Raw genomic sequence first — 13720 nt, 5'->3', positions numbered from 1 at the left:
CTTTAATTGACCTTTCAACAAATGCTCCCATACTTTACAGAATATGAATATACAATGAGAACAATACAATAAGAAAGGCTCAAGGACAATAGTTTAATGCAGTTCTCCACCTGTCCACTTGTGGCCCTCAGCGAGTTGCAAGCCGTCGTCAGTCACGTGATCTGCCTCACGCGCGCGCGCGCGCGCACACACACACACACACCTGCTCCTCATTAGTCCACCGGAGCTGCGTCACTGCGAACATGTCCGAGACATTCACCCCTTTTTTATTCAATTAATCACGTACTCGCCTATCATCCGCTTTTTCTCCTTCTTCATTTCATTGAGAAACCAATTGTCATGATTCACTTCCGTGTCGCCTGCTTGTCTGGGTCCAGCGGGGAAACGGTGCAAGTTCCTCCAGGAGCCAGCTTCATCCCGACTTGTCTCCCGGAGACCGGGGACATCTGACCTGCTGTCACACATTCTCCTGGACTCTCAGTGAGAAATTAGACATCAGGTTGTTGTTTATTATTATTATTATTATTATAATTATTATTGTTATTATTATTATTATCATTATTATTATTATCATTATCATCAGGCAGCGACTGGAGCGAGTGGGGGAGTGAACGGGTCACTTTAACCCAGCGAAGCCAACGGAGGTCAGCAGAGATCGAGGTGAGTTTTAAAGAAACTATGTTTGTTGTGGATATGGTAAATAATAATTTCTGAACGTGTGCGCTCGTACCTCATATCTTCGTGAGGACTATTTTGAGCACAAACCTACTTTGACAACTCAACTTCGAGAGAGTTGTGATGGTTGAGGCGAGGAGGTGTCCTCATTAAAATAGAAGCACAAGATTTAGTCCATTTCATTTCCACAGACCTTGACGCCTACAGTAACATCCCAGTAGAAATAGCTGCCAACATCTGATGTGAAAAGTGCAAAAACTGATCCATATAAAAAGACACTGCTGCTTTGTGCTGGATCACCCCGAGTCTTCTGTCATCTCTTATCTTCCATTATAAGACTAAATGAATGAAAATAAAAAAACATGGCTTAATCTTTGTTGCCTGGGTTAGGAGGTCCTCCTGAGGAATGCTAATGCAGAAATCCCAAATCCTGCTCGGTGTTAATAGCCATGGGTTTACTTGTGCAAGTGGCTCGTGAGTCGTCAAAATGGTGCAAACGTTTTACTTCTCGTGGTGAAAATACTCGTAGTGCTTTTGTTACTTTTACTCTGTTTTAATCTCATCATGTCAAGAGGGAGTTATTATTCTAATAAACGTAATGGTGCAGTTAAATGATACCTTCAGTTTATCTCTCTGGTGCCTCAAAGTGTTAAATCACAGCATATCCGTGGCCGACCATGCATCAGTCCATACATACACGATGTACTGTCACTTTCTGGATCATATCACTGGATCATCTACCACTGTTTGTACCAGTGGTGGAGAAATTAACCAGATGCCTTACAAGTACCCATAAAATGAAGTACAAGTACTCATAATACTCCAGCATGACAAGTCCCTTTTTAAGTAGAGATGATTTGATATTTTTTTAACAACGTATTTGAAAACCATATCCTGTTTTTAAATGTCCTAATCTGAAATATGGCAAATGTATGTAAGTAAAAAGATTGAGCATAAAATGAATATGTGCTTGTAAAGTATAAGAACCACAAAAAGAGTAAATCTACCTTCTACACTTTCCGCAAATGTTTTACACTATAAAATGTGTGTGTTCTTTTGTATTATTCTCTGCTTGGTGTTGTTGTTGTTTTTGATGTGCTGTGTAATCTCTCTCTCCAGTAGATGACAACAGCGAGCTGATCGTTCGGTTAGAGGGCTTGAGTGACAGCCAGCGATGGGGCGGAAGTTGGATCTGTCGGGACTAACGGACAACGAGGCGGAGCATGTGCTGCAGGTGGTGCAGAGGGACATGAAGTTGCGCAAGAAGGAGGAGAAGCGACTCAGGTGAGTTCCGGCCACCGTGGTGAACGTCTCACGGGTTTGAGCCCCAAAGTAGCCAGCACCTCAATCACCAGCTTTTTTAAATCGCTCTTTAGACTGACTCACCGCCTTCCTCTTACTCATCCTCCGCCTGTAGCTGCTTTCATTTTCATCAGTTCATCGGCTTTCGACTTGCGTCAGAACATTAATGGATTTTGTGAGTCAGGAGGTAAATAAAAGCAGAAACAATCAATCAGAGAAAAAGCTTGAAGCTTTACAGTATGTTGCGTAACCAGTGTGTATTTACAGGATTCGTACTATACTGATTTTCTGTCGGACCGTGTGTTTGCATTTGAGCCATTTTTAGTCTTCAGGGGATTTTTTTCCATCCTGCCTCGCTGCTCTGAGGACTGTCCTCAAAACACTGGACAGGAAGTGACAGCCCTTTCCTGTTGTACTCAGACTAGCTTCCTCAAACTTCCATCAAGCCTTCAGAGCCTGAAACACAATATGAATGAACTGAAATACAGAATGATATGCTAATTGCCTGGATTTGTGTCCGGAGGTGCATAATAGTCGGAAAGGATTTGTATTCAATCTTTAAGAATAACACACTTAGCTCATTTCCTTTCTGTGCTTTTGCTTGCTGCTCGTGCTACAGCATTAATCCTTTGCTCACTTCACTGAATGCTTTCAGCAATCGGAGGACCCAGTCGAAAGATAAGGACCGATTATTCAAGATAAAAAAAATAGTTCGACTGTGTGAGGCCTTAATGTTAACATTTTGGCTCAAGCTCCTTATTCTGTATATTGACCTTTGTGATAATCTGCTGTAAACGCGGGTATACCAGTCTATTGACGCCGCAATTTCCTCCCTGTTGTCGTTTCTTGTTTTTACAGTCTGGATATAGGAATGTGTCTGTCTGTGTTCTGCATTAAATACATACAGTCGACCATGAGTACAGATGCTGAGTTCTCATAATTGGGTAATTTAAAACTGCTCTTAATGGATTGAGTCAAGATGATCGTTTTCCAGTCCACTGGAGTCAACGTACCAGTGCGCTCTAGTGGGCAAACAACGCACTGGAGACATTTCTAAACTCCCTCTGTCTTGGATTGACATTTCTATTATTATTCTACTTATTAGAGGAAGGTAAATTAGACAAGCTGATATAATGGTCAGTAGTTGCTTACAGTCAGCTCATCTCAATTAATTAGACACATACAGCTACAGGACAGTTTGAATAGTTTCAAATTAGTTTTAGTTAGTTGTACCTAATAAACTGAACAGAGTGTATCTCTAATAAGTAACTTTCGGCCATTATGTCATCTTGTCTAATTTTCCTCTAACTCCTGCTCTAAATTCTGTAATAATGAGGTTTGAACCTCATAGATCTCAAGTCCTACAGCCTCACACACCACACAACTTTAAAACTGAGCCAAAGAGTTAATGTCTGAAGTATTACAATGCCTCATCTTGATAAAACATGATTTAAGTGGTGAGCATGTTTCTCTAATTTCAACTAGTAAGGTGGTTACTAACTGCTAATCTGGTTGTTGTTGTTGTTGTTGTTTACTGCACAAGGTATGACCAGACATGTGCTGACATTTTTCTGAATTGCTTCATACCTGTTTCTCTGTTTATGAAATGGCCAAGAAGATGATTCCTCACTACAAGGATCTATAATACTTAAATGCTAAGCGGCTAAATAAATACTTTCCCGCCACATCCCTTCTTTACCAGAAGTGCAATGACGCATTAGGTCACGTACCGTTTGCTTATATCACATCTGTGAGGAACATTCCATGTGTCATGCAGGTTGTGCACTTTTGTGCCGCCTCAGTCCTCGAGTCGTTAAGTGTTGACTACGACTCCATGCATCCCGCTTCTCAATTCCTGCACTCACACCCCTGAGATGGAACTCTGCAGCCGCGCAGAATGACAAACAGCCATGAGTGATGACAATCAGCGTTTACAGTTGAAGTCAGGAAATTAATACAGATGAGCATAATGTTGAATTTTGCTCCTGTTTACTTCTCTGTTGATTTTGCACAAGATGGCCTCCCCCCCGTTCCTCATGCAGAGGAGCTGTTGGTCGACTCGGAGCTGATCTGGACTGAATTTTGCATCACTGCTCTTAACCTTGTGCTGGTGCCTGTGACGGATAACTGAAACATCTTTTACATCCACTCATAACCAAACTGATATAATGCTTGATAAAGTCTGACCTGCCTTGTTCTCTAGATTGTTGCCACACAATAGCTGCTGCAGACAGTTACAATCTCTACAAAGAAAAGGGAAGAAAATGTCATGTACTTGCCAACAGTGGGAGTTTTGAACAGTGTAATGACTCTGCAGATTAAATGAATCCCATATAATCCTGTTTAAATTGGGAGATTTCTTAAAGAATTAACTCACTAATTAGTTTTTATAATCTCTGAAATTAGGCAAAGTTTAGTAGATACGTGCAAAGGAACGTAACTGTACTTACGTTTTGCTTACACACACATCTTGAATCCAGCTTCTGAAAAAACAATTGAACTATAAAATATAAAAAACAAAACAAATATTGCTTCATGCTTTGTACTTCTGATACACTATACTGTATATAGATGCATTCAAATGTATGCTTTTCACACATGGAGAGAGATTGTGCACAAATGCTTCTTATAAATACTTTTACAAGGACCAAAACTACTAACCACTAGTCACCATCAAAGCAAAATCTGATCCTCATGACTGCATCTTCCCAAAAGGAAAGAGAAGAGATCAGCCGGATTTTTTTTTTAATAAATCAGTTCATACTAATGTGAGTACACATTAGTAGACGTCACAGCAGCTTATCACCGAGAAGCAGACTTTCTGAGGATTATTGCGTCCGACGCAGCTCGAGCCTGTTTGTTCTCTTTGTATGCCTGAAGCTAGAAAGCTCCTTTGGACGAGGGTGTGTGAGGACAGAGCTGCACCACAGATACTGTACAGTACAGAACACGGACTCTGTGTTTCATACTTAATCATAGGCATTTAAATGAGTGAAATGTTATCGTTTTAGTTGCTGCTGTTCGAGTTTGCACTTCTGCAGCATCCTTGCTTATAGTCTTAGTCAGTAGTTATTTATACTGTTAATTGAGTAATGGAGTGTGCTGCTGTGGTGAGAGGGCAGCAGTCTCTCTCTCAGACAGACAAGTGAGGGGCGCTGTAAAAATGTTATATGGTTTGTGAAAAGGTGACCCAGAGGTTAGCACTGTTTGAACTGCCTGTTACATGAAATTAGGCTTTTACAAAACCATTTCTTAGCTGTTTGGTGAGTAGAGCTAAATTATTTAAAGGATCGATTAATGCCTCTCAAATGCCAAATTCTTCTTCTACTATAGTGAACTGAATATGTGTAGTTTAAACTGTTTGGACAAAATAAAACATTTAAAAGATTCTTTCTTTCTTTACACACCACTTCACTCTAGGAAGTGTATTTCCCTCAAAGTTAAAAAACTGAGGCTCATTTGCCAAATATGAATACAATCTGTGTACAATCTATACAGAAGCTGGGTGAAAAAAGGAAAAATGCCTCTTTAAATTCTTCTGTCTGAAAGGAATCCAACTTGGATACGCACAGTGTGTTTTTTCTTCCCTGCCTCTCTCCTCACAATGTCAGACTCCATCAGTCTCCAGCAACAATCACCTATAAATGATTCAGTCATGACTGATGCCTTGTTGTTGAAATAATGGATTTTTTCTTTCTTACCCAGACTTACACCATGTCCTTCTATTTGTCTCAATCCATCTTGTTTTCCTGCTGTTATTTATTACTCCTTATTTTTCGGCCCCTGTCTGATGTGGCTGCTTATGTTTGAAAATGTAGCTGCATGTGGACCGGTGCTTCTCAGGAGAATGAAATAAACTATTGACAGGTGTATTGATGCGAGTGCAACACCTTAAAAAACACACTGTTATGTGTTTGGTTTTTTTAGAAAGCGACAGGCAGCTGTATGCTAAAGTTATCAGCTAGCTGGTGAACATAGTGAAGCATTTAGCAGCTAAGAAGCTAGATATTTAGTTGGTGGAGCTGAAAATGGAGCAACAAGGAGAGTGAATATTGGACAGAGGCGTGACTCGTCAAGTTGATCATGGCGATGTTGCCCTGTAACGGTTGGCTGTGTATACACACAACTGTTTGCTAACAAGCTCATCATATCCATTTAAAAGGTGATGAGACATGAGTGGTGCGTTATCGGCTTGTTTCTGCCGCCCTCAAGTGGCAAGAAAATCAGCTGCTGCAGGTTTAAAATGAATAAAAAATGTCCATTGGGGCAGCGGCATTTCCATGACAACTGGTCAAACTCCATCCGCTGACAAAGGCCATGTTTTGGATTTAAAGCACCAGAACAGCTACTAAATAGACGCTATGATTTTTATTTTTTTTCAAGCAATAATATATGTTTATTTTACTTACTGTAAACATCATGAGCCATACAGATGAAAAGCTGCTGCTTTCAAGTGAACTCACTGATGTAGCGTTCAGCTCCACCTTTAACCTTTACATGAGCTCGGCAGGCAACAGTTGAATGAATGTGGAATGATAAAATAAAACGGCTTCGATATTTAGTTAGACATTTATGGATGATTATTTATTTCTCTTTTCATAACACCCTAGCACTTGAAATTAAAATTGTACATTAGGGATGGATATATTAGATATTGCTCCTCCTTTTTTAATTATCAGTGTTTAGAAAATAATTGCCTTTGTGAAACCACTTTAATTTCTGCTCCGTCACATTTCAGGGAGGCAGAGGATTTGTATGCGTGTCTCTGTGTGCGTGCGTGCGTGCGTGCGTGCGTGCGTGCGTGCGTGCGTGCGTGCGTGCGTGCGTGAGAGAAAGACACAAAGACTGTTAAAATAAAGCATATTAATGTTTAGATATATGTGTGACAGTGAGAAGGAGGAGAAGATACCGCTCATGGCTGTACAAAAATCCAACAGTCAAGGGTCTACTGTGTCAAATGGGATGATTATCACACACACACACTCACACACATTCCTGGTTTCAGTATTTTCTCTCTCTAACCATCCCTTCGCCCTCGCTCCCATCCCTCCCTCCCCCACAGTGAACTGAAGCAGGAGCTGGATGAGGAGGGCAGTCGCTGCCTCCTGCTGTCACGGCAGAGTTGCTTCAACCAGCGCTGCTGCATCCGCTGCTGCCTACCCTTCACCTTCCTGCTCAACCCCAAGCGCCAGTGCAGGGACTGTCGCTACAACGTCTGCAAGGCCTGCCGGCTCTACAACAAGCAGGACAAAGCCTGGGTCTGCTCCGCCTGCCAGAAGAGCCGGTAAGGTCAGCGATGTTAGTAGTAGTGGTGGGAGTGCAGTGATAAAAGTGTGTATGTGTTTGTGTGTGCTTCATACAAGGAGGCTAAGTTAAGGATGAGAGTCTGACAGTGACGTCAAAGGTTATTATGATCTCACTCTGCGGCTGGAGAGATGGATTTAGAACAAACTATTCAAAGCATGGTCACTAAAAATGGAACAGGATAAAGTCGACCACTGGCTGGAATATTTATTTGACAAAGGGATTCTTTAACATTTTGTTTTTTTTGCTTTTGCAGTTTCATGTTACAAACCAACAGGGCTGTGCAGAAGAAAATATATTTTGTTTTTATTAGCATCGGTTCTATTCAGTGTATTTTTAAATGAATCACAGTCATCTGTCACATTTCCACAGTTTCCCTCACAGAAGTGACGCGTGCTTGTGAATTTAGAACATTTTTAGAACCTTTTGCAATATTTGCACAACGTGTGCTGAAGAATTTGATTTTGAATGTTTGGGCAATTTAGGTTTTCTTAAAATCTCCATTATGTGCATTATACACACTGCGTTATATTCCAGTAAAGCCAAAATGTGGGTGAACATTCCCACAGACCTGGGGGTGGCTGTTGTATAAAAGCTGTGTGAAGCCTTTCGTTGCTCCAGAGGGAGCTGCGTGAAGTCTGATACATTGCCTCAAGTGACATCACTTGTGTCAGCTTTGAGCTGAAGACCACAGGTTTCGGGGGTGGGGGTTGAGTTGGACAGAGGTGAGCTCACCAGACCATCTCATCTCTGCTTGAGGCTCGAAACTGGAGTCTACATTAGTCACGATGAGCATAAAACGACCTTGAAGGGTCTAGGTGCATTGTGGGTAATGTAGGTGCCAGTATCTCAGGTTCTGCTGCAGCAATTTTGATACCGATATCAAAACTGTCAGATGCCTTTTAACATATAGTGTGTTATACATGCTAACTCAATATCCATGCTATATAAACGTGCACAAATATTAACTTGCCGAGACCAAGAATTTTGGCATCAGATGTTATGAAATGTTCAGCCTAATCTGGGCTTTTGTAGAATTGTTCGATATCTGCGTTCTTGTCTGATGGTGGACATTCATGCAGACATGAGAACATGCACAATCTATACAGACAGGAGGCTGCAGGCTTGGTGTCACTTGTAGAAAACTTAATGACCTTAAATGAATGATTCAGCACTCACAAAAACAGTCCCATCATCAAAAACAATGCAGAATTATCTCTGGAGTATTTTATTCATAAAAGTTATTTACCTCATTTAAACCAGTTGCTCCGACTGCAGAAGTTACCTAAAGATGGCTGACACTTTCTGTGACACTCTCACCTCCCGTCAACACACCTACTGCACACACTCCCACTCAGCCCCTGTCACATGGAAACTCTGTGACACAGTGAACAGATGGTGACTCATTGAACATGCTGACATGAGTATCTCTGCTGTGTCCTGCTGCAGCTGTCACTCCTAAACATTCAATTAAATCCTGGTTCATTTTAATCTCGAATAGGAAACATGAAGATGAGACATGAATCCTTTTACCATAATTATATCGTGCAAAAATTGGATCTACATCCAAGTCCGCTATGACAGTCACCCTGTTAAATGAATAATAAATGACATTGTACTACATAGAGCACACAAGGCTCTAAAGAACTGTGGTGGTAACTGAAAGACGACTGTAACAGCACGTTCAGCATGAAAACAAATCACGTTTTCAAATGTATTTTCTCCGATGTACAGATTTGATTTGAACAAGCTAAACTTGTCCAAAACGCTTAGAGAAGATTTTCTATATTTGATTATAGCATCTTACACATTTTTTGGGAAGTTTTTATTACAATTGTTTTTTGTTGTTGTAAAATGAGACAATCCCAGTGAAAATTGCTCCAGTCGGTTGTTTTCAGTGTTGCTGTCTGTCATCGTGTTATGTTATCTTGAGTAGGTGTCACAGTTTTTACCCTGTGGCTTTACATTTCACCTACACCACATTGAAACACAATGACAGGCGCTGTAATAAAATGATCTCTTTACACATTTTCCTCAGATTTTCCTCAGTATAGAAAAAATATATACTAAGAATTTAATTTGCTGGTATATTTTTTCTTAGACAAATTTCTGTAGGGGGGGAAATTGATCCCTCAAACCCTAAATTGAAGTCTCCTGCCAAAAGATGTTTAAAGTCTCCTGCCAAAAGATGTTTTCTGCACTTGACACACGTTTCATGTATGTATTTGAATGTAAAAATGAAATTGACCTTCAACCTTTCGCTGTTAGACTTCTGCAGTTGTTTGTGGAGACTGGTATACAACGCTTAGTGGGTGGAATTTCCATTTGTTTATGACGCTTTCTTCATGCAAATTAAATGGCTGCATTTTAGATGTGCTGTCTCAGCCTACTTGTCATTTGGTAAAACAGAAATGCTGCCAAGCTGCTTCTCCTCTGTCCAGTCTCAGAAGGAGCAATATTGGAAATAAATAATCCGTCAGTGAAACTCATGTGTTATTGTAAAACCTTCCAGTCCTAGTGTCGAGTTTTTCCTTTGATTTTGTGCACACACAGATGCACATATGCAGATGCACAAAGTCTTGTACACATGTCTCGGAGCGGCTCCTTAGGCTCGATGAGTCTCCTGTTAACAGATTTTACACAGCAGTTCCTGCGAGTGTTTGGCAAAAGTTGTTGGTTTACTGCAGAGTGGAGGTGAACCTGCAGAGCTGCGTGCAGCTTGATGTGTTCACCTGTGCCCATGAGTCAAACTGTCCGCACGACATATTTACTTTTTAAAGATGCAGTCTGCAGAAGAAGATAGCAGCATGAAACTTTGCTATTTTTTGTTTTGTCTGCATGTTTGATATGGAGATCAATAATGGTAGTGCCGAAGGTGTGACGATAAGATGCATAACTAAACTAAGCTCTCTGTCTCTCTGTGTTTCTCAGGCTGTTGAAGACACAGTCACTGGAGTGGTTCTACACTGATGTGAAGACGCGGTTTAAGAGATTTGGCAGCGCCAAAGTGCTGAAGACTCTCTACAGGAAGCACTTGGCAGAGCACCGTGCGCTCTCAGAGCTTACTGGTAAACTACTCTGTCCAAAGCATTCATTTTATTTTTTAATTTTTTATTTAGTGTACATTTGGCACGTTTTGTAATATAGTTGTAAGGGTAAAGTCCTGAATATGAGCAGTTCAGATCTTTATTACAAACATAATCCTACACTAAACAGATTACTGTCGGGAGAAATTACTCTCATGAGAAATGATATGTCTGTACAAGAGACAGAGTGTGTGTGTGTGTGTGTGTGTGTGTGTGTGTGTGTGTGTGTGTGTGTGTGTGTGTGTGTGTGTGTGTGTGTGTGTGTGTGTGTGTGTGTGTGTGTGTGTGTGTGTGTGTGTGTGTGTGTGTGTGTGTGTGTGTGTGTGTGTGTGTGTGCGCGCGCGCGCGCGCGTGATTTCTGCTGTTTTATATGTCAAAGCAGTGGGGGACAGGAAGTTGGGAGGAGGGTGAAACGGGATTAGTCTCTTGCTTGGCTTTCATCTCGCATAACTTCAGCAGATTACTCTTGACTGCTGCCAGACTCCAAGTATATAAATGTTTGCTTGCTTCCACCATATAATCTCTCAGCAGCGAGTGTATTTCAGTTTTATTATACAGTTTGCAAGTTTTTTTGTAAACTGTACCGGTGCTGTTACAAAAACACATTGACATTTTTTGTTGGTTAATCAATTGGGTGATTGACAATAGAATTGTATACTTTCCTATAAATATATGTAGTGTTTTTAAACTATTTATAGTCATAATTAATAGCTTAAGTGATTGTTAAAGAAAACATGACTAAAATTCAGTTTCTAAGTTCTTAAATGTAAATATTCATCAGGGTTTTCTAAGCTTTCTATGAAGGTGAACTTAATGTCTTTGGATTTTGGGCTGCTACTCAAAACATTTAAAACATCACAGTGGACACGAGGAACTAGACATGACAGAGTTGAAAATAACCGTAAAAATGATAATATCCTTTTCATCAGGAGAACATAAGCACTTAGTGAATTTTTTCATTAAGTGCTTCACCAACCTTAATTTATTTTGAATATGTCAGAGAAAGTTCACCCTTGACTGTTTAAAATAGTAGATTGGTGGAAGTGTTCAATTTCATTTATTTTACAGATGTCAGCTTTGTGTTTTGAGGTACACTTCATATTCACTCTTATTCCTTCCTTTGTGTCTATCTTATTTCTTTAAACACTTCTACACAGCTCAATATGAAGCTCGTGGCACAAATACAGGCAGGGTTGGTAAAATGGGTTCTCTGTACCATACAGTGCTTTTTTGAATAAGCAGCATGTGCTCCTCCTCCATGTGGGTCCCGTCAGGGGCAGAGCAGGAGAAGTGCATCTCAAGGCCATTAGTTCAGAGGTTCTGGATCTGATTAGATAAACCAGGGATTTCAGAGAATTACTGTATGTGTTTTTTGTGGGGGAGAGGTCGCTTGGCTGCAGATGATGCAGAGATGTGACGCCTGTGTTAGGAGGACTGGTGTGGGCTGGCATCAGGACGCCGCTAAGTGTCTCATTCTGATTTAGGTGGCTCTGTTTGCATTTTACACTCGCGCTCTTTGCACACGCCGCATCATGCATTTTAATTTGTTTATGACGGCCATACACCGCTTCAGCTGCCAAATCTGATCTGCATAGTCTGACTCATGCTAATGTTTCTTTGCATAAGAAGAAAAATGTGAGCTGCATGAATTGCATCAGAAATAATGGAGCTGACATTTTGGAGCCGAAAGCTGTGGGGTAAAGGCATCATCGTGTGTGAGGTTTATGTAGCTGTGGAACATTTTCCACCACAGCCCAGTGACGCAACAGTGCCCAGAGTTATCCTCCTGTAAAGAGTAAAGTAAAAGAGCAAAATGACCTAGAGGAGGTGGATGAGCGAACACATGAGGACATAGTCGAAATCACATTTACTCGTGTAATGAAGCAAAAGGCCATATTTTTTAAATATACAGATATTTGTGTTTTATCATTCTTTTTTTTATATTTTTTTAACCCTAACCCTAACCTGCGGCTGGCAAACCCCCTAGGGGTGAGAATGAGGGGTCGCAAACTGATTTTAAAAGATTGGAAGAAGTGATACCCAAAATTATTATGCATATTTTTTAGACTCTCATTGTAAAGGTAGAAGGGAGTGTTGGATCTTAAGGGAAAAAATATTTCACATCAATCAGACAGACGGATCCGTTATAGTGAAATGTGTTGGGAGTAATTTTTAGAGTTACAGTTTTCTTAGAGACGATCTTTGGTTAAAACTGAAATGTGTTAACCTGCCATCATATACTGTACATTTATGATTCTACTGATCAGTGTGGTGACACATACTGTACATACACTCATGTTTGCCACTGTCAGTTCACCATCTTTACAGTCTTGGGGTTCCTTCGGGGCTACTGTAACTGCTGTGATATAGCCAAGTGTGTCAGTCCTGACTCTTGTCCATGGCCCTGTGCTGCGGCTAAATGTGTCATGACTCATTAGATGTTACAATGCAGATGTCATCAGTGTCACACGAGCAAAATCCAAGCTCCAGCCCCTGAAACCCAAATAAATGTCCTGAGTTTGTTTTCATTTACAGTAAGTCAGTGAACTCATGTACTGCCCATAGTTTTTAGTGGCTCAAGGAATCGTCTCAGAGTGCTCTCTGCTTTTTCAAAATGACCTACAGTTCATATCGCTTGGCTCAGGTAGTCTCTTTGCCCTTTAAAGTGATTGGAAGTGACCCTGTGTTCTGTGCTGTGCTTCTGAACCAGCTCCTGCAGCGCAGATCAGGTTGCCTGGTAATGCCACACACGAGGCCTCACTAATGCCCTTATATAATCACAAATAGCTGCATTGTTGTATGAATGTTTACACGACGTGAAAAGAGCTCAAGACTCAGAATTGGAAGGGGGAACTATCAACAGAATGACTGAGCTGAACCTAAAACCTTCAATCTACTACACCATTATTCATGTTTACAGTACAGATATTATTTGCAGTTGAATTTTTGTCTTTTCTTTTGTCTTTTCTTCATCTATGAATACATTATATTATGTTGTTGAGATTGTAAATCAAATCATATCAGCTTTTCTACAAAAATAAAGAAAATGGACCATAAGAGGAAGGAATATTTTTTCCTTTATTCCTTCATCTTTTTTAGTCCATCTAAATTAAATTGTGTGTGTGTGTGTGTGTGTGTGTACACAGAGGGCAGTGTCTACGAGGAGAGCGTCTGCAATGAGGGCAGCATCTGTGGGAGTGACTCAACCTTCTACAGACAAAGTGAAGGTAAAGACATGTTTTATTTTTCCACCACTTCTTTTCACCATTAAAAAAAAAAACTAATTTTAAAAGTCAAACTTGGTTGATTTTGACAAATTGCTTTTTCCTAATGTGCAAGGATTTACTTAAATG

At 40.5% G+C, this 13720-nt stretch overlaps 1 protein-coding gene across 7 annotated transcripts in view; it reads left to right on the top strand.

The window, feature by feature from the left end:
* The first annotated feature begins 210 nt into the window (after window positions 1–210).
* myripa (myosin VIIA and Rab interacting protein a) overlaps window positions 211–13720 on the top strand; it is a 24054-nt gene continuing 10544 nt past the window's right edge. For 2 of the 7 annotated variants that reach the window (XM_047332162.1, XM_047332161.1), the window contains exons 1-6: window positions 211–499; window positions 584–660; window positions 1795–1959; window positions 7040–7261; window positions 10213–10349; window positions 13514–13594. In XM_047332162.1, coding sequence (XP_047188118.1) covers window positions 1850–1959; window positions 7040–7261; window positions 10213–10349; window positions 13514–13594 — 550 coding nt within the window. In that variant the 5' untranslated portion in view covers window positions 211–499; window positions 584–660; window positions 1795–1849. The remainder of the gene's footprint in view (window positions 500–583; window positions 661–1794; window positions 1960–7039; window positions 7262–10212; window positions 10350–13513; window positions 13595–13720) is intronic. The other 5 variants (XM_035634893.2, XM_035634892.2, XM_047332160.1 and 2 more) reach the window with 5 other exon arrangements.

The sequence above is a fragment of the Scophthalmus maximus genome, chromosome 5 (genome assembly GCF_022379125.1).
Source record: "Scophthalmus maximus strain ysfricsl-2021 chromosome 5, ASM2237912v1, whole genome shotgun sequence".
Lineage (NCBI taxonomy): Eukaryota > Metazoa > Chordata > Actinopteri > Pleuronectiformes > Scophthalmidae > Scophthalmus > Scophthalmus maximus.
The sequence above is the reverse complement of the archived record's forward strand: the minus strand, read 5'-3'. Positions and strand labels throughout refer to the sequence as shown.